The sequence below is a fragment of the Salarias fasciatus genome, chromosome 2 (genome assembly GCF_902148845.1).
Source record: "Salarias fasciatus chromosome 2, fSalaFa1.1, whole genome shotgun sequence".
Taxonomy (NCBI): domain Eukaryota; kingdom Metazoa; phylum Chordata; class Actinopteri; order Blenniiformes; family Blenniidae; genus Salarias; species Salarias fasciatus.
The window spans coordinates 9,210,701-9,232,158 of record NC_043746.1 but is presented as its reverse complement, the minus strand read 5'-3'; the positions used below and the strand labels follow the sequence as shown (position 1 = coordinate 9,232,158).

At 45.4% G+C, this 21,458-nt stretch overlaps 1 protein-coding gene across 1 annotated transcript in view; it reads left to right on the top strand.

Annotated features, from left to right (window-relative positions):
* ctnna1 (catenin (cadherin-associated protein), alpha 1) overlaps positions 1–21,063 on the top strand; it is a 78,703-nt gene extending 57,640 nt beyond the window's left edge. Inside the window, exons 14-18 of the mRNA XM_030101205.1 lie at positions 2,071–2,181; positions 3,856–4,037; positions 7,623–7,728; positions 18,585–18,719; positions 19,533–21,063. Coding sequence (XP_029957065.1) covers positions 2,071–2,181; positions 3,856–4,037; positions 7,623–7,728; positions 18,585–18,719; positions 19,533–19,823 — 825 coding nt within the window. The 3' untranslated portion in view covers positions 19,824–21,063. The remainder of the gene's footprint in view (positions 1–2,070; positions 2,182–3,855; positions 4,038–7,622; positions 7,729–18,584; positions 18,720–19,532) is intronic.
* Positions 21,064–21,458: the final 395 nt, after the last annotated feature.

Sequence of the window (21,458 nt, the reverse complement as noted above, 5' to 3'; positions counted from 1 at the left end):
GGGGTTTACCAGGATTTCTTTCTCACTTCTAAATACTATTCATCTTGGGTTTTGTGGTGATTATTCACCAGGGAATGGCTTAGCTCTTCAGCCTTGTGGTTATGGTATTTTCAGCAATAATTTACAGCAGTCTCATTAAGCTTACTGTTAATAGCTGTTGTTCATAATGAGATTACAAGTGTATCAACAACATTGCCTCTCCTATCTAACACAGCCGTTTTCTTGTCGAACTGTCCTTCCAGGGAACCGTTTGTATGTGAAACCAAGCAGTTTCTGCTCTTAAGTGCAAAGAGAAACCAAATACTTGAGAATCATTTCAGTTGAGATGGCTTTAACACAACTTGTCTTGAGGGCACGGCCACGCTCGTGCTCAGGCACACAATCTAGTTTTTTTTTTCCCCCCTTTTCCATAAAGCCTTACATGCGAGCACAACACGGTGGCCTCGTCTTAAATCAAAGCAGACAGGTGTGTGCGGTTGGGGCTCCCTTAGATAGACACATCATCAACCTCTATAAGTGGTGCATGGTCTCTGCTGGACATCCCTTGGATATTTGACAGGTGGACAGAGCCTTCTGCCCACCTGCAGCGACATCAGAGAATATGCCCCCCAGACATGAAACTGTCTCCAAGTCGGGGAGCCGCTGACGGTTAGATACAGGGGCAGCTGTCGTTACCTCATGATTTGTGCAGCGCAACATAGCCCCAAGGTGATTTTTGCTGTCTCTATCCTCGGCGAGAGAGAAAATCTAGTCGCCTCACAAAGATTTTTAGCAGAATGTAGAAGAGGAGAATAGCAGTGAGGGGGTTTGTTGACTTTACCTATCCATATTTACAACCGCTGATATAAATGCTTGATGGGACTAGGCCTGCGTGATACTGTCACTTAGGCTCTCCCCTTGTCTTCCCTTAATTATTGCACTTCAGGGGCCATCTGCTCAATTATTCCCTGTAGAGGTGACTCAGGTCGCTTCCTTTTCACTGGAGATGTCAGGCTTTATTAAATTAAATATTGATTAGTATTTTTTTTTTTTTTCCTCACCACAGTGTAAAATATAAAATAAATTTTCATTTACTGTGACAGCAGTGTATTGCCGTTGTTGTCACTTCCCGGGTAGTTTCCCATTGGGCGCTCGTCTCCGAGCCTCCCACATTCACAGGTTATCTGTTGCACAGGCCACAGCAGGTGATATCTCTGCCCCACTGAACAGCATTGTCTGAGTTGAAAGAGATGCCTGTGAGTCACTACAGCTTTGCTTCTGAAACCAAACGTGTAGTCCCTTGAGAACAAGAGCATCTCCACATTCCATAAAACAGTGTGAGGTTGTTCAGAGACCTTCAGCTATTTTTAGATGTGAGGGCTCCAAATCCATCACAGAAAGGGAGGCATGAGACAGCTGGATAAGCACAAGTAGGGGCTCACTCGTGATAATGCACCTTTATCTGTCCACATCATCTTCCTTCTGCTTATATCACTACCAGATACATTTTCCTGTCCGTCCGTATTGTATTTCGCCTTGAGCGTGACCTGTCGTGATAGAAATTCTTTTGAATATTAATACCCACCGTGGAAGAAATGTTGCTCATTGCTTGTTTTGTATTCACCGAAATGGAAGAGGTAAGAGATCAGAGATGAAGCGGCGGCATTCCAGAAGAACACAATTCATGCCTTCACCCGGCTCTCCACAGATAGCGGCGACAGATGGGCCTGTGGAACGTTTCGCTCCCAATATGTTTCATACCAGCTCCTACCTTCATATTCTCTCTCAAAATGCGCAGGCAGCACATTACACTTGATTTACAAATTCATTTGGAGTTTACAGTTTCTGTACCAAGCTGTGAAGGAGCATTTATCTGATGCAGCCCTGGCAGGCAGCATCAAGGCATTTCTCATTGATAGTAAGCAGGTTTGTTATTTAATAGTGCTCACGATGCTGTAGCATGCCAATATTATTTTATGTTCGCCACTTAGTTAAAGGCGCATTTTCCTTACCTCTTTCTGCTTCACCTACAGTTTTTCTTGCAGCTTTCCTCTCATTAATTTTTTGCTTTGCTCTCTTGTCCCGTCGAAGACTCCGGAGGAACTGGATGACTCCGACTTCGAGACGGAGGACTTCGACGTCCGCAGCAGGACCAGCGTGCAGACGGAGGACGACCAGCTCATTGCTGGCCAGAGCGCCCGTGTAAGTTATGCGCTGCTTCTCAGACACACATCACGTGCGCCACGGATATCACCTCATGTCTGAAATCCTCAGTAGGTGAACAGGAGCATACCTCGTGAGAAAATTGTTAAAAGCAAAAGTACACACATTTATCCGTCATATTGGAAAACCTAGCCGCCCGAGTCCCTCAGAACAAGAGAGCTCTTGAAGATGATTAAATATTGACTTTACAGGCCGGTGTTTGGTGTTTCAGCTACTAAGTTGAGTAAATGTATGTGGCATGTTTGGCATTGAATTCTAGATGAAATGTTAGCGCTTACCCAGCGCAACGAGACATGCCGGAAAACACTACACTGAATCAAGTGCCCTTTGATATCTTTCTCAAAGCTCTAGTTTCAGGGGATTGAGTTAAAAATGTAACCCTGCATCATTTATTTATTCATTCATAATGCTGCGCCCTCTTCTTTCAGATTAGCACTGTGTATTGGCTAAATTGAACCTTCTATTCCTGCTTGAAATGAACCAGAGATCTGGGGGGAAAAAGGCTGTAATTAGAATAACTGTCTGAGTGCTTATTGCAGTCCTCCAGTCCTATTTTTCCGTATTTCAGTTGATGTGCCATCAGGTTTTCAGATGTCTTCTCCTTGGCTGAACCACTGAAGTTTTGTTAGTGTTGTATATGTTGAATTTCGAGGTTAGGTTTCACTCGGTAAGCTACCTGAAAAGGCTCTCAGCAGATAATAAGTCTGCCATTTCTTGCCCTGTTAATGGAAAAGGTGAAATAAAGTGTGAATGCAAGCTCTCATGTTCTTGGACTGCTGCTCCAAGTCTCCTTTCTCCTTGAGTCATTATGCTACACAGTGCTCTGCCAGATAGGCCAGTTCTGCCATTGTGTGTGCGGTCGCACCTCAAACCACTTTAGTCCATTTTCCGCTCAACCTAATTATAACTTTTGAGGCTAACAGCGTTGAAGTAATAAGTTAATCTCAAGAATCCCTCATGGCAGAGCGATCCATCAGTGCCTTTCTCAGCCATTTGTTTTGATCACCAAAGCTTATCATACTGTTTTGGTATGGGTGGTCTTTTCATTCTTCTGTGGCTTTAACAGCTTTAAGCAAGCTTAGGTGACGAGAGAGAGGGAGGGAGCTTTGTCAGTAATGGAATGATTCCTTGTGCGATGATATTCGATTTCCTTTTCTCGAGCATCTGCTTACTTGGACTTGACGTGCTATTTCACTGAATTTCTGAATACCTGTTTGATGGTTGCCCTTTTAACTGTCCTGGCCAAAAAAGAGCGAAACGTCGTAAAACACACTCGCACATGGCGTCGAGCTCTGTTAAACAAACGCCCTTGTATTGATCTTGCTCCTCAGCTGCCAGAGGTGCCTGTTCGGCTCAAACATTGCTCTGTGGATCTGATCACCGGCTTAAAACTGGCTTTAATGTGAGAGAGAATAAATCCTGTCAGTGTTCCATTGTTTTCAAGAAGTGTGGACACTTCTTTCTTCAAATTGCATTTTTACATGGGCAGAGTGTTTCACTGTTTCCTTGCTGTACCAGCCCGGACATCTCTGCTGTGGTCTCAAACGTTGCTGTACTTCTGCCTGCCGAGTAAACCTGCGCGCATGGCCTCAGCAACAGTATGCTAAGGTCCAGTGTGCTAACCCCTCACACTTCCCTTAATTCCTCCTTCAGGCTATCATGGCCCAGTTGCCCCAGGAGCAGAAGGCGAAGATTGCGGAGCAGGTGGCGAGCTTCCAGGAAGAGAAGAGCAAGCTGGACGCGGAGGTGTCCAAGTGGGACGACAGCGGAAACGACATCATTGTGTTGGCTAAACAGATGTGCATGATCATGATGGAGATGACAGACTTCACCAGGTGAGCATGAACTAACAACCTGGCTCTCAGCCAGAGCCGTCGCTTACGGGCACACGAGTGCGAAAGTTCTTTTCGTGTTCATTAGTCTCATCTCAAACAGCAGCTGATTTAGAATATTTACTGTGGACACTTCATGCTCTCAGATTCATTTGTGTGTTTGTCATTTGACTGTTAGTCATCCCCTCTTCATTCACGTGGTCAGCCATGTTTTCTCACATTAATATTCCACCAGTAGCCCACTTGAAGCAAAATGCCTCAGAGACACACTGCATGTTTATGTTAAGCCTCTGCAAAACGAAATCTTCAAATGAGCGCTTGTTTGTTTTCCTACATTCGTCCACGTCTCCAAAACGGCATATAGTTTCACACTGCTGTTCATCCATCAATGACACTTAGTGTTTCTTTGTATTTTTCTTTTTCATCCTTTAATTTCACCACGCACAGTTATAAACATATCCTTTTCTGGCACATCAATGAAAATGTGTGCTCTGAATAATCTTCGGTGGATGGCGCTGTGACAGGGAGGTCATTTTTTAACTACTATAAAGAAGGCAGACGGTCAAAACAATCATTAAAAAAAACCTTGAATCATCAGAATACTACATAAATCTTGAGTATTTTTGTTGTATGCAGTGTTTTAAAAATATTTTGCTAGTTTAAACAGTACCTGTTTCTGAAAGTGTAGCTGTGGGTAATTTGCAGAACTTTGGTTTGATATTGATTGTTGCAGAAAAGCTGTTGTTTGGTAAATGTCTCCAGCATAAACAGTGCATTTGAATTTCATCAACATCAATACAGGTTTTCCAGTTGGATAGTCAGTGATCCACATGTAAACATAAGCTTAGTTCACTGATTTCTGATGCTGTGTGATGTTCAACTTTGTGCTCAAAATGGTAAAAATGGTTACAGACTGAGCCAATAAATATGAGAACAGCTCTTCTATTTATTTTTTTTTTACAAGTTTGAATTATTGGCTTGGTGCTGATAGAAAAGGTACGATGAACCCTCTCACAAGCATTAGCAATGCAAGCTCATCCATCAGGCAATTCACCGTCTACTGAAGCAAGGACCCTCCAAGAACCTCTTTCATCTCCTCTGTGTTGTGCATGTTTGTGGGAATTCAACTGGGCGTGGTGATACTTTGAGTAGGATCAGACCGCGATGCTATCTGGAGCTCACACTGCGTGAGCTGTTATGTGTGTGTGTGTGTGTGTGTGGACATTCTGACTTAATGCCTTGTGTTTGTGGCTGACTGTATTTGTATGACTGTGCCTTTTTAACTTTCCAGCTGAATTAATCAGAGGACATTTTGTACTCTGACTCACATCCGTAGTGGCCACGAAAGCCGTCTTTCAGTTTTCCACCTTAAATCGGTTAAAAATCAAGTCACCTTGACCAAAAAGCGACCATTGGGACAATCGATTAAATAAAGGGACTGCCCTTTTTTCTTTTTTTCACTTTGGATCCTCCAATTTTTAAAACATTTTCTGTTAAATATCATGTAGTAATTAAAGTTTCTCTTTTTTTAGAAAACGTTTCTTCTCTTTCACACAGTTACAGGTGTAGCACTAATACTCTATTTTCACACTTCATTACATTAATTAGTTTTTGGATGAAAGTCGGGATTTCGATAAGCGGATCTTTATTAGATGTTTCCAATCAAAAGCAACAGTGCTGGAGAAGCAGAAGAACCAATATGGGTGGATTTCACTCAACTACAACACGGATAGTTGAAGGCTGCAACTGAGCCTCAGATGTAGCTCTTTATATAACTGCGTTATATCTCGGTATTTTCTATGATGTTACTTCATCTCTCACTATAAGCAAAGCTAAATTAGAAAACGGAATTTATTAGTCAATATACCTTGACCTCTGTGCCATAGCTTGATGTGAATTTTATTGAAAGCCGAATGAGTCACTTGCTACCGAGCGTTTCGGTACCTCTCTCATTCCCCATTCAGTTTCTGCATTCATTGGCTGTGTATAGATGTAATGCTAGCCACCAGATCTGCTTGCATTTTGGTAGAGAGTTCCTTAGATACAGTGTTAAGAGCACTCGTGGCATCATCGGCAATTGTCCTGACAGCCGGTGCTTAAAGGATCCAATTGAGCGCTGTAACTTTTCTTATTAGAGTGCAGCCCAATGTCTGAGAGCATCCAAGTATCTGTCGTGAAGCACGCATGGACATTTATCAGGCAAAAATATATATGTTCGCATTATGCCTTCACTCCTGCATGCAGGGGTCGCGCGCAGAAGGTCAGAGGCAGGCTAATTCAAATTATTGCCCCCTCAACCTTGAGCTGGCACAAAGCAATGCCAAGGTCAATGCTGTATGAGGCAATTGATCCGGACCCCTGTCCTGACAAACCTGCAGAGAGCATGAGATATTCTTGTAGACTCCTGCATCACTTACGGCTGCATGGCAGCTCTCATGAATAAAGCATGTGCGGCTCAGAAACATGCAACATATTTGGGAGCCACCTGTCACAGTTCTGCGTTGCAGGGGGCTTGGCTCACGCACATCTGGAGGCCGGCAGCTGTCATCAGACATGAAGCGCTCTGCCTGCTCTTCATGTTTCCACCCAGTACGAGAAATCCTACATGAATGTCCTCTCGTCTGGAGTTCTTGTGTGTTTACTTTACTCTGTTGCCTCTGTAATTCTCCAAGTTTTTTGGCCAGACATGCAGAGCTCAAGAAAATCCTTTTTTTGAACCCGAAACTGAGGATTTGTTTTTTCGGGTCGGACATGGGGACAAGTAGGAAGATGCCGCAGTATTTTCATTGTTTTGAATAAAATACTGTTTTTCCAGAAGTGATCTCAGTGCCTGCAGCTCTGTCTTCAGGGCTCGCATTGTCCTCACAGAACTTCTAGTGTGTGCTCTGATGCATGCCCTCTTCCACAAAGACTCTTGTTTGGTTTACATCAGAGCAGCAGAGTGAGAGCAAGAGACGGGAAGGGTTTTGCGATGGGAGGGGCGGGAAGAGGAAGCGAGAGAACAGAACACAAAATTCCATCTGTTCTGGGTTGGATGGCTCATTTTTTAGCCTGGAGAGAGCAGCTTTGAATCCAATTTGTGCCTCTTGCCAACTGTGTCCCAGAGTCCCTTGGGGGAGCAGAAAAATGGTGAAAAGCCGACGAGCTTTACAGTGGGTCAGGTCAGGGCTGGACTGACCCCTGTTGAAGCAGGACTCGCTGGACTCCGGTCAGGTCAAGGATAGATGGGCGCGCTTTGGACAATGACCAAAGTCTTTAAATTGAATTGGGCTTTAATCTCCGTCTCTTCTTGAGCTTTCTTCATCACATTTGTTTCAAATGGTCATGAAACTGAAGAGCAGGTGGACGTTTGTGTAGATGATGCTGCGGGCCTCAACCTTCCAACAGACCTAAAGACAAACTTAAATAACCCCTCTCCCTTTGCATTCAGTGCTTTACAACATGTTTCGAGTTCATTGTTATGTATGTGGCTTTCTCATGACCACAAAACAAACAGCCGCTCCATGACTGCGATGCTGCTCCTGCATGTCGAATGAATCGGGAGCACATGAAAAACGGCGGCTGATCTTTACCTCAATCTCTCCTCAGGGGGAAAGGGCCACTGAAAAACACGTCGGATGTCATCAGCGCTGCCAAGAAGATCGCCGAGGCCGGATCAAGGATGGACAAGCTGGGTCGCACCATTGCTGACAATGTAAGTCATAATGAACCCTCCTCTCCCATGGGTTTGGTATAGACTACGCCTTTCTGCTACCCACACTCCATTACATAATTAGTATTGTAGCATTGTAGCACAGTGACATTGTCAGTGCCCGATGAAATAGAAACGAGCCGTAAGCACAAATAGGAGGGAAAATAATTCTTCAGGAGGTTATGAAATCGGCAACCATACTTTTTTATGTGTGGGGAAGATGTGAGCTATGAGAAAGTAAGCAGTGCAGCATGTAGAATGCGTGCCATTCATCATTTTTACTGTTAACTATTGTTGCTTTTACAACGTATAGCTGTAGTGTACGCCTTCCAAATGCGACCTGACTGAGTGCGGACCGATGCACGCGCATACATCACCGAAGCAGTGCCGCTTTCTCGAGAATGTACATAAACCAATAGGAGTGGATTTCATTACTGTCATTTGAAAAAAAATCGCTGCTATTTATTAATTCATGAATATTTTGACTGTGGTTCACAAGTTGCTCTATGTTGGTGGTGTTTTGGCAAGTTTTTCATTACCCAAATGCCAGTCGGTTCTGTACTGGCACGTCATCCTGCAGTACTCGCACAGAGAGAGAGGAAAAAAAGCAAAGTTTTCACTCTGATTGTTCTTTGACACGGCTCCCATTTGCCTTTTCTTATCAACAGCACTGTGTGTAAGATTTAAAGACAGAAGTCGGAGGGAAACTTTTCTTTTAGGTGATTAAAAAAAAAAAAAAAAAAATCTTCACGGTCATCCTTCATTTTTGCGCCCATGCGTTTCGTTTCATCCATTTTTTACACATTCAGGAGCAAATCCATGAAGTCGACACACACAGAGCAGCTCTTCAGGTGTTACCAAAGGGCCTGACTTGAGTTTCTCATGAAACAGCCCTCACCGGTCTTCCCCGATTTCTTTCATGATCAAATCCATTCGCTCTTCCATCTCCCACTCCCCAACTCCCAGTTCCATCATCTCTCTACATCCCCTCCTTACCGCAGAGACTGTGGACCTTGACATCAGGAAACACGCATTCAATTATCCATGGCCTCATATTTCACTTAAATACTTGCACTGTACCGCTCCTCAGGGAGGCACTGTGCATGATTTATCCCCCAACTTATTCATGTGCCATCTCTTAGGCAGAGACTTATGGCGTCGGTGTCTGCAGTATGTATACATTTTGTTGTTAAATCATGGAAGACTTAAGTTGTGATGTTTGCTACAAGGCGTGCTTGTCAGATTGAGGCCTTCTTGTGGAAAGACATGACTCTGTGTACCAGCTGTGACTTTTATTGGAGCCAAGGATACACACTTCAGCTGGAAGATACTCACAGACTTTAGATTTCGCTTTTGTGACACTGCTTCACTTTGTCAGTCTTTCTTTTAATCTCATACATATAAACTGAAGAAAAGCAGAATGCGCAGGTGATAATAAAGCCTGTAAACACTCGTAGAGTGAATTTGAGATTAAACACAACTGAATCAAATGTGCTAAGTCAAGTGCGTTTACCTTTCCTCACACAAGACGTAATCACATTAACTGTTATGAGTCAAAATCCCTCGGATAACTCACGATGGATAATTCCTTTTAGAATAAATGGGAAGGTGTGTATTAATATGCTCTGATTTTCTGTATAAGCTGCTGTTTTTTGTTTTCCAATCCTGTGCTGGAAAGGTGTGCGTTTAGCTTTCTGCAGAGTTCACTCCCCTGTAGTCACACGTAATGAGCTGCTGGCCTCCTGCAGCCCCGTACGTCTGATTTTATTTAATGTGCCCTTAGTTTTTTTATGTCTTGCATACTGACGTCTATTAGAAAGTATCAGTTTTACCTGTACTGACCTAATTGCATTTGAATCATCTGAATAGGGAATAAGCTGCTCTGGAGAGCGACTCTTCTATGCATCACTGATGCTTTTGAAGATGCTTATTCACTTTAATGAAAACAGTGTTATCCCCCAAAGAAAACAGATGGGCAACTGTGCAGGTGTGCAACTGTGTGTGTGTGTGTGTGTGTGTGTACAACTGTGTGTAGGGGAAACGAGTGTGAATGTTGATGGGCGTGCCTCTCCACAGGCACATGTGTATGGATGTGTTGCATGCTCGTAGGTACCGGTGTCTTTATCTCTTTTGTGTGTTTGTACACATGAGCCGAGGATTTTGGGGTTTGAAGCTCTCAAAGTATGAATAAATGAAGAGCTTTGGCCGTTGAAACGAGAGCCGTTGCCAAGAGTGAGGACCCCTTCAGCCGGTGAACCCATCCAGCTGTCCCTCTTAGCCTTTCTCTCTCAGCAGGGACCAAAACACTGGCCGACCAGGCGACACTCGCCTATAACACACGAGCCCGGGCTCCCAGCGATGGGCGCAGGGCAGAGGGGCTGGAGAGTGATGGAGCGATAGGAGAGGGGGAGAGAGAAGGGCCAGTGCATTTGTGTGGAGAGAGGCAGATCCCTCCTGAGAAATGAATCCATTAAGAGTGCTTCGCCTTTTAATTAGCGGCATAATTGCCAGGTGGCGGTGTTTTTTAAAAAACCGTATTTACGCAGCCAGTTTATATTTAGGGCCATATCTCTAACAAAGCGGGAGATGCCACGGGCCTCGCCAGAGCCGCGCCGCGCCACGGCACGTCGAGATGGTCTGCGTTCTCCAGCAGCAGTGCTGAAGTGAATCACCACGAGGACGCACACACACGCTGTCAGCGTCAGAGGAGGCAAGGCATTGCTGGGACTGCTCATTAACCTAGGCATATTAATCACTTGTGCTCTGTGCCTCTGGCCTGCGAGGCCTGTGAGGCTTTGCTCCTCATATACAGCACATCGGCAGATGGTCCCAGACTGACAGCGCAGCATCTCACCCTACATATTTCTGTAGCATAGAAGACTATATCAGATCGTGTCCGTCGGTTTGATACTGTGCTTACATGCAGGGAGACGTGGTTTATTTGTGAACTTCTCAAAATCTGATAAATGTGAGTAATAGACTCCCCATAAAAGTTTTAAGAAATTAGTGTATTGCAGAGATGAGCTGCAGGATTTAGGTCATTGCTGTACAAAAGGTCTGCACTGCAGTTTATTAAAAATTTATGACCTTCCGCTGCAGGGCACCTTATGAGAATTCCATCCGAGTGAGGTGGTAAACAAATAATGCTATGTAATTGAGATTTATAATGCAAATGTGTTAGCCACTATGTAGGCCATAAATATCCTGGCGTTTGCCTCCTCACCACATGAACGCCTGCATGTAGACACACAAACACGTGCACATAAAATAAGGCTTGCATATTTAGGGAATGGGCATGCGCTTGCGCGTTTGCGTGTGTGTTTGTTGTGCGAGCTTTATTCTCATGATGTATACTGACATACATAGTGTAGTTTTCCAATTTGCATTCAATCAGTGAAGATTTATGATGATCCGCGGACTCTGTTGCTGGTCACAGTCTAATCCCGGCTCTGGCCCCAGACGCTTTACAGCAGACAGGCTTGTAAATTACCTACTGCAGCAGAGAAGTAAAATTACCCAGGGAGCCCACAAATTCTCGGCTCAGCAGTTCAAGGGTCAGCCCACAGAAAACGACAGTTCAGCTCGACCAAAGTCATGGTAGTTGACTCTTATCAACTCTCGATCGATTGTTTTAAAAGCCATTTAGCCCCATTAATCAATATTTTTAATGATCTTTTTGTTGGTCCTGAAACCACTCTGAGGTGAGCCTGAATTTTAAGGTTGCAAAACCAGAGCGGCTCAGCACCGAGTTGATTTTCTACAAAGCTGAGGACTCCTTACCTGTTGACAGCAACTCAAAGGTAAAATGAAACAATTTGTTAGGCCAATCTGCCGAGTCTATCTGTCTTCCTTTGTTTCAGCAGAACATGCTGAGATTTATATTCATTTTGTTAGTTACAGTTGTATCTCATCTGAGGAAAATTTCCTTTTGAAGTACCTTTTAATATGTGCCATATAATGCACACAAGGCCTCAGGTTTGACCCCCCCCCCCCCACAGCTTCCAAGCCAAAGAAATCTAAAGAAACTGTTGACGCTGTGTGTAGTTTATTCAATCACCGCGTAACAATGGAGCGGAGTGGGAGGCTGTCTGTACACTGTGACGCAACATTTACACAACTGCACAGTTTAGGCCAGAGGGCTGCTTTTCACATATGTTAAGAGAGCAGTTTGTTAAAGCGAAGGTACAGTAGGTTAACATGTTCACATGCCAGCCGTCCCGCACTGATCGGATCCACCCAGACTTATTTACAGAGATTTTAAACGCATCTTGAAATTGCTGATATAAAGTGTCACAGTTTTGATATCGCTTGTTGTACTTTCTGTCTTCCGCCGCATTAGAGATCCATTTTGCTTACAAGTACAGCCATGAAATGCCTGAGTGACAGGTGCAGCACGAACGTAAAAAATTTTATAAGGGCAATTTAATGGATTCCCGTGGTTACCTTGACAGTTTTTTTTCTCCCCTTTTCGCACTTTTTTTTTTTCTTCTTTTTTGGCTTGCTCCCAGCGTGATTTTCTCCTGTCATACCCAAACGCTCCGTCTGCTTCAATGTCATATTAACGCTCCCAAGTGCCCGTGTGATTGAATTGGCCTCATCCAAGGATGGAGCATCTTTTTAGCAGATACAGTGAGCAGATCTGGCTATCATCCCTTAGCATGAAACGGAAGGTGGTGGCTAAAAGGTGCTCTGTCGCAGATTTATTTTTAGCCTTCAACTTAAGTGGAATCTGCTTAACACAGTGGGAAATAAAGACATTGCGGTTTTTCTTGGCCGTAGGAGCTGCTAATCAGGTTCCATACAGTAATCACCAGCATACCTCTTCAAGGTTTCCCTCTGCAATAAAACTCTTATTACATTTCTGAGAGCATAAAGCTCACATTCCTCAGTGCCGTTTAAAGTCGGTTTGCCGATCTGTTTTTCTAATTTCTGTGAATATTCAGCCTTTTCTTTCAGCCGCCATGGCCCCGGCTCCTGTGTCAGCCGTTAACCAAAAATAGGTTGATCATGAGGTTTAGGGGCTTCAGTGTTCAGTCCATTGTTACACGCCCCCGTTCTTTCAACCTCTCCAGCAGCTTTCAGGTGTCACGGTGGATAACAGTTGCTGGTCGTCGCCAAGCTCTTTTCTCACAGTAAGCGTAATTAATTACCCACAAATCCCCACTACTTTTCCCCAATCCTCACTTCTGGTTGGTGTTTTACACTTGTGAGGAAAAAGTTGGTAAAGTGACGCATGTTGTCCGTTCTAAAGCGAAGTGTGACGGTGAAACAACTTTTCATACGTCTCATTGCCGCAGGGCTTGGATTTACTTATTTTCACTTCAAAAATCAACAGAATAGCATTTTGCCCAGGGGTGGCCGAACCTTTGTGTACGGCTGTATAAGTCACAGGCACAAAGCTGCTCGGGGAAGCTTGCTTGCTGGTCTGCGGTGTCGGATTTCTTTTCTTCCCTTTAAGCCTCAAGAATCCATTCACCGACCGACAAAGACAGACTCACCTGGATGAAAGTTTTTTGTTTGTTAAAGCTTGTTTCTTAACTATGGCAGGAGAACAAATCGTGCTGTCAACATGCCATGAAATGAGCAGATTTATGGCTTGGAACCAGAGCTTATCGGTTCTTTTTCCATTTTATTTTCTTCCTGTGGCTCTCATTGTAGTTCCTTGTCTAAATCTATAGGACTGATGAATATATTTATTAGAATAAGAGATCATTACTACAGTATGAATGGCATTTAGGTTGTTGCTATGTTTTGCATGGCTGCAGGGAGCAAGCAGGTATTAAACTAAATACAGTGAATGAAAACACTCAAAACCACCTTACTTGCATCTGCGGGCAAAGTTGTGCAAATTCTCTCATGACAGAAAGTGAATGAAAAGCAAACATCATAAAACACTCCTCAGGTCCCGAGCCCGGCGGCTCCTCCCAACAGGTTGCAGACAGTGACACATTAGAATGCTGCCCTGTCAGTAAATATTGGAAATTGCCATTTCCTGTGGGTGATGCATCCTGAAAGGTCAGCGCCGGGCGGCTCTGCCTCCGTCCCGGCTCCCTGTAATGGAATTCAGTGGAACTGCATGGCATTTGCAGTGACGCGACTCGACCATCCCGGTCATCCTTCCTGTCCTTGATTGTTCCTCAGCACAAAAGCACAGTGAACTAGTTTAGTCCAACATCTCGCACTGTCATTCTTAATGCCTCGTTTTTCTTTCTTTTCTTTTTTTTTTTTTTTTTTTTTTGTCCCTGCTGCTGGTGCTCTGTGGAATTCTTTTGCAGGAAAAGAGATTTCTTTAGTTTTTTTTTTTTTTTTTCTGTGCTACGAAAGCCTCTGTAGAGCAACAGCTTAAATGTTAGGAAATGCAAATAAAGGAAGAGCTTTCCATTCACTTACCAAGTGAAATCCTCATAAATATGCAGTCTACTAAAAGTCATGTACAGCGTTCTTACTGAGGAGATTGAATTAGCAAATTGCAACAGTGATCTTTGCACTTTGAGTTGACTTTACCTTTTGTTTCACCTTTATTTTCCTAAAAAGGTTCTTAAAAGCAAACAATACAGGGGCAGGAACAGCTGAACAACAATCGTTGACATTTCTGCTTGTGCTGCGCGCCTCTGAAAGATGGTGACTCACCTTTTCTATTAGTTGCCTGGAAAAGATAGCCAGAGTTTGCGTGATGAAGTCTCCAGCGCGCCTCTTCCTACTTTCGCTCTCTGAATAGTAGCTGACCAAGCAAGGTTAGCGGTCCTGGTCCGTCACAGACCACACAGCCTGCAATAAAAGCAAAGAAGCGATATGAACCCAGTTCGAAGGAGGTTATACAGCAGCACTCAGACAAGACACACACACAGAGGAAAAAAAAAGAAAAAGGCAGTGATGTGTTTTAACATTTGAGGCCACCAAGGCTTTTTCACGCTAGAGCAGACTTTGTCTTGTGAAATGGAAATGAATTGTTTAAATAGTGAGGTTAGATTTTCGACTTGACTGCTGAGTTGTGGAGTTTGCACAGCCGATACAATGAGACACGGGCCAGACAGAAAAAACACCTCAGACATGTCTATTTTTACTGTTATTTATTCATAGCTGTAAGTGCTGGACACCTCAAAGGTCCCTGGGTGGAATCTGACTTGCCTTTTAATGCGTGTGATTGAGGAAATCCTCCTGTAGCAGAGAGAGAGAGAGAGCGCGCCGTCTGCGGAGGCATTTGTCTGTGCTTGGCCCCTGAAACGGCGCTCACGTTGAGGCTGCCGCCTGTGTCTAATCACACACGGGCTCCTTATTTGCATTACTAAAACAATCCAAGGTGTTCCTGCGTCCCCCCCCCCCCCCCCCCCCCCCCCCCCCGCGCGACTTCTGTATTCACGTGTCACGGTCGGCACCGCCTCGCAGAGTTTCCTGAGTGCCGAGTGAAGCCAGCAGCTGAGCCGAGCATGAGCACAAGTGATGCTTTCACAGTGCCCTGCTCTCAGCCGTCTGAATACTTCCCCAAGCCTTCATTAGCATGGCTGCTGCATTCAGCCTCATCCCAGGTCTTTTGCGATTGCATGTGTGCATCTGTGCGTGCGCACACACACACATAAACACACACACATACACACACTCATCCTCTCTCTCTCTGACTTACACATCCCTCCCAACTACAGTTGGATCCTCTTGTCTGCGTTCCTTTTCCCCAGTTGGATTTCTCCCCCTTATTTACTCCTCCACGTTGCCCCCCCCCTCCCCTCCCCTCCCCTCCCCTCCCCTCCCCCGCCGGCGCTCTTCTTCATCCTTGTCTTTTTCTCCTACTTATTTTTCTCTGGTTCTTTCCCCTCCTTTTTAACCTCCCTCCCTCCCCCGCTCGGTCCGCTCTAACAGCCATGCATTAGTCGTCTCCTGTATGATGATCATCCCCTCCAGCTCTCTCCCCTCCTCTCCTCCTGCATACCTTCCCTTAATAGATTGTCAATCCTTTACATCTCATTCTTCTCTATTTAACCCGCCTTTCTGGCCATCAGAAATGAATAGTGGTGATGAGGAAGACATTTGAGATTAAATAATTTTCAAGGGACGTCCGCAGAAACGATGTCCTTCCTTTTTTTTGTGTGACATTTTTGTTATTTCCTGTCGGTGAATGTTTGTGTTTTTGTTTCCCTGAATCCATTACTCAGATGAGTAGTGTGTATGAGTGTTGGGCTGTGCCAGCTGGGCTGCTGTTTAAATGCATGCCATGCATGTGTGGCTGTATGTCTGGGAAACAGTCCACCGTATCCGCTGGAGCTCTCTGCACTCCCACGATGGATACTGATGCACTCAGCAGGATTAGATGCATCAGAAGTCCTCATCTGTTTGAAGTGTCCAAAAATCACTGGCGTCCCGCTGATGTTTCCTTTCCTCCCTTGGCGGAAGGAACCAAATCAAGGTTGTTTTTTTGGTCACTCTCCATTTTTGATTTATGCGCTAATGTAGTAATACACAATTAAGAGCCCAGCTGATTGTCTCTTTCTTGTATCTAGAGACTTTGAATCTTTTTGTTTTTTCATAGCGCTGACCCCTCCAGCACCGTCCTGCAGAGATTCCATCAATTAAAAGATTGGCTGCTATTACCTTCCTCTCACCTTTTCCCTGCGCTCGTAATCAACAGCTGCCAGAGGACTCCTCCTCCTCTCTGCCAAGCACCTGCAGATTCTCCAAGTCTGTATTTAAGCCCGCATTTTCTCTTGATCTCCCTGTTGGTGCGAGCGGCGGCCCTCGCCTTTATGACAGAATTAGTTTGGGAGGTGATGTGAAAGGCTGCCAGCCGCTGATTATTTGTCATCGAGCCAGTCCGCTGATCGTTGCTGACATACAATTTGTTCCATAGGTCAGTGCAATGATTTGACGTAAAGCCTCAGAGCCCCACCAGAGTGTTTACAGCCTTCATTTGATGAGCAGCTAAGAAGAGTACTGTGGCCTAATTACAATGCTGGCAAGGGGCTTGTTGAGCAAACCAGGAAAAGCGGGTGGAAATGGTTTTTCCAAGGTGCAGCCCGAGTCTAATTACGATGAGATGAAATAATTCGAAAAGATTGCCAATGCTAAATGAGATGCGTTTTTGTGGCGCTCTTCACATCGTGCCACTTTCAAGTGGGCTTTATGATAATTTATTGGCTTTCTTGAAGTTGATGGATTTCTCGTGGCTCCAGTATACTGTTTCATGTTGCTCGCAGACTTTTGACAATATTGTTTCTGCCTCGTTGGAAACAAAACTAAGAGGCTTTTTCAGCTTGGTATTGACTCTATGAGGCCTAAACTGTTTGGCCACACGTCTTAAGGCTTTTTTTTTATCCGTGGCCTGCTCTCTGTGACAGTTAATTGTATTTACTGAAGCCTGTCTGTAAGCCCGTCTGACCCCGGGCGGTTAATTCACACCTTCACACTGGAGGTCGTTGCTCGAACGCGTCGGACGGAGGATTCCACAACTTCCTCCGAACGCAGATCAGCGACAGATGGAGACGTTGCTTCTCGTGTGCTCGCTGCGCACACTTTCAATCAGGCATTTTGTTCCCGGATAGACTCCTCGCAGGATTATTACCGCCACCGCTTGATTGACAGCAGTGTTTGCCTCCGAATTGAATTTGCATTCAGCGCGACTTGATCATGCTTAACCTCGTGAAGATGAGTTGGCAATCTAACAGGTGGTGGGCGTGTGTTTGTCATTTTGGCTCTGAGCACGTCTCTCATGTGGGTGTCTACCTTACCTGTCACACTGCTACGATCTGATCCTGATAGAGTGGGGGATCTCTGCCTCCCGAGGAGTGAGCACACACACACACACACTCGCTCGGATTGAGTTGTGCCGGCAAGTGACAAACAATTTTCTGTCCCACCTGCAAGCAGGTACCATTAGATTCATAAACCTGCCCAAGCCAGTAAGCAGACGTGTGCATGAGACACAACAATATCAGCATTTTTTTTTGTTTGTTTTTGCATCCGGGCACTGATGTTGACACTTAATGTTTATATCTGTCATATTACTTTTAAATACATAAAATAATTGATGTTGCTCTGAACCTGGAACTGTGGAGCGATTTATCGTCAGTCGTCTTGACTGACTTTAACTTCAGGTTGCGGGATCGGATCCCAGCTGAACGCCGGCTCACCGTGGACAAGCCACGCTCAGTCACAGACGTCACATTCAAGCCTACAGGCAGTTTCAGGCCCCGTTCATCAAACGTTTTCCAGTGAAAACGCAACACTTTCATTACATTCCGTGTCCCGTTTCCACCGAAAACACAACTTTCCTACGTTTCGCTTTCAGTGTTTCTGCCGTTTCCATGGGAACCAACATGGTTTTCTGAATGTTGCCATATAAATCCGAAACCTCTCTAAAATAATGTGTCTCCTCTGGAGATGTTGTCGTGTGAACGAGGGTTCAGAGTCACAGATTCACCTCAACAGCAGGATTTTTGATTGTTTCTTTTGAAGCGCAGGAATAAAAAGATAATATTCCCCACACAGCGTGCGCATGTACTTTAAAACAAGGGCTTTTATTTTGAGTTGGGATTTGTAGCATTTGGCCCGACAATCAGCAGAGGGATTGTTCCTTTAGATGCGGTTTGTTTCTGCTGCTTCAGCAGAAAGGTCATTTGTTTATTCAACTGCTGTGAAAATCTAATTAGAGGCACACTTCAGACCTGCCCTCGGATGGACCGATCTCTGGAGCGTTCCGTTTTTATGGGGCCCAAAGCAGAGCGGAGTTTCATCCTCCAGCCCCGTCTGGAGGGACGCTGGCTTCCTCTTTCTTCTGACGCAGCGCCGTGGTTAACCGAGTGTGTTTCTGAGCTGAATTTCACCACCGAAAGTGAGCAGTTCAATTCCTAATGGAGGCGTGTTGTTTTCAGTGCCCGGACTCCACCTGCAAGCAGGACCTGCTGGCCTACCTGCAGCGCATCGCCCTGTACTGCCACCAGCTCAACATCTGCAGCAAGGTCAAGGCCGAAGTTCAGAACCTGGGGGGAGAGCTGGTCGTGTCCGGGGTGAGTTCAGCCGCAGCCGTCCGCCACGGAGGCTTCACACCGATCAGGATGATGCTCTTTATTCCCACATGGAGACATAAACATCAATGTTACTCACTGGGTTCTTTCTAAAGACCAAAACTTTCACCCTCTACTGTTACTGAGATAAATTAAAAATACTAAGACTTAATGACATCGGTGGTTGGTCGCGATTAATTAATGATTTATTCCCCAAACTACAATTTGCAGCTTATATTTTGAATCAAGTAAACAGATAAGAGAATTAATGACTTTCTCTGTGCGAGAAACAACTGGCGTTACCAGAATGTTTCCGTACCTTTTTTTTTTTCCTGCTGTGATCAAACCGCCAGTGTTTACAGGCCCCCCCCCCCTTTAAGCTTTAATTAACCACTTACTGACCGGTGAAATTCATTCTAATGCTGTGTGACGGTGTGAGGAAAATAACGAATTCCCTCTTCTCCCTGTGTGGCTGAAATGAGAAATGCGCCCAACACTTCCACTCAAGTGTCAGCGGTGTCTCTGGGGCTCCTGCGGCGTGGGCGACGAAATTAATGTGACCTTTTTACGCATTCTAAAATTCGTCACATATGTTTGCGTGCCAGACAAGGCGGCGGTTGTTAAAACTCCAGAATAAACACTCCGGTCATAGTTTTCTTCCCTCAGAGAAAAACTGGAAAATATCAGAGGGCTGCAAAAACATTTACTCGAGATATTTAATTTAAAAAAATACAAAAATGGAGCTGATTAAAGATGAGAAGCAGAGGGTTTTTCCCTCCACTAACCCGCCGCCTCCTGTCTCCTCTGTGCGTCCAGCTGGACAGCGCCATGTCCCTCATCCAGGCCGCCAAGAACCTGATGAACACGGTGGTGTCCACCGTCAAGGCGTCCTACGTGGCGTCCACCAAGTACCAGAAGAGCAAGAACATGGAGTCGCTCAACATGCCGGCCATCTCCTGGAGGATGAAAGCCCCCGAGAAGAAGCCCCTGGTGAAGAGGGAGAAGCAGGACGACGGCCAGACCAACAGGGTCAAGAGGTCGTCCCACAAGAAGCACGTCAACCCCGTGCAGGCCCTGAGCGAGTTCAGGGCCATGGATAACATCTAGAGAGCCGCGCCGCTCAGATTATCAGTTTATATATAGATCCAGCTGTCAGAGAATAAAGGTTTTAACATATTTCTTCTATCTTTCCATTGACGGCTTGTCCGTTTGACCCGTTCTAATCCGTTTCTGTTGCACACGCTCACACGGACTCCTGTCGTTCACCGTCTGCTCTGGTAGGCGCTGTTAGAGGGAAATCAACTGGACAAAGTCTGTTTTTGTTTTTTTTTTTAATGTGTATATTTCTCACTTTTCCTCCATGTGTATGAGGCGGGCGTGGCTTCATTAGATGAGAGAACTAATTCCAGGTTGCTTTTGATTTTCTTAGTTGCAGCCGCGGCTTCATCTCCGGGGGTTTTCCACTGTAATGTTTGATCGTGGCCGGATACCTTTTCTACTGCAAATATCAGCTATGCAAATTTCTCAGCTGCCTTATTCTACGTGTAGTCAGTGTGGACGTGCTGGGCTGAGACTGTTCTCCACGTGCCTCCATTTTTTATTCCCTCACGCCGCCGTAAACTAAACATTTTTAGCGTGTGTCCGTGTGACTCTTGATTTGTACTCTTCTTATGATTTATCCATCTCGAGTGGCTTTCTTTTTCCTGTTGACGAACCAAAGGTGGCGGATTCCTGTTGAGCACGCGGCCGGCCCAGGCTCTGTGGCTGAGCCCCCGCGGCTCGCCGTCGCCGCGTCAGAGCCCGGCGGGCCGGAGAGCGAGCGGAGCGTGCATGAGTCCTGTCCAAAGCCGGCAAGCTTCATTAACTGTCAAAGAGACCAAACACCTCCACTTTCCCAATGTCTCCAAGCCCGGGGATCAATACGCTCCCTCCCGACGGCCCGAGACAGCGGCCGGCTGACGTCGGGCTTTCGTTGCTTGTGTTCCTCGTCTTTAAGCCCGTACACTAATCGAGACTTTACGTCATGTACAATCCTTAGAAGCAACCCTCCAGATGTAGAGCTTTGCGATGCATGCTTTTATTAGATTTTTTACCTCCATCAAACCTCCAGGTTGGATTAATGTGTTGCGAGGCTCTGAGATGGAACATCTGTGAGCCGCAGCAGGACGGGCGGGCCGGGCCGGGCCGTTCCCCAGGTGGCGTTAGGTTTGGATTTCAATCCAGAGTGATATCAATCTCCTTTGCCGTGGATTCCCCTTTTTGTTATTGAGAGCTGACTTATTAGTGCACACGTTTCTGATATCAATGTGCTTGCTTTATATCTTAATAAAGATTGAAAAGAATAAAATTCTTTGTCTGTGATGCCTGAGTTTGGCCGTTCCACCTCGTCCGCGGCGTCCCTGCATGTTTTCAGCACCCTGAAGACTCATCATCCAGTCCCCACATGCTGCAGCGCGTAACGGCTTCCCATGTTTTATATGCGCCTCCCGTATCACGCCGTTTCCAGCACAGACCTGAGGGCTGCACACACACCACGCTCCTGTTAAATGTATAATTAAGCAGCACTTCTGTTGTGGGTTATTTTCTCCGTATAGGGAAAAAACATAAGTGCAGCTTTTAACAACAAACCGCTGTATTGTGGCGCTGCATCCTAAACAATATCCTGTGAAGAAGAAGAAGAAGCAGCGGTGGCGGCGGCGAGAGACCAGGGAGAGCCGTGTGAAGCAACAACAGGTTTGGTTT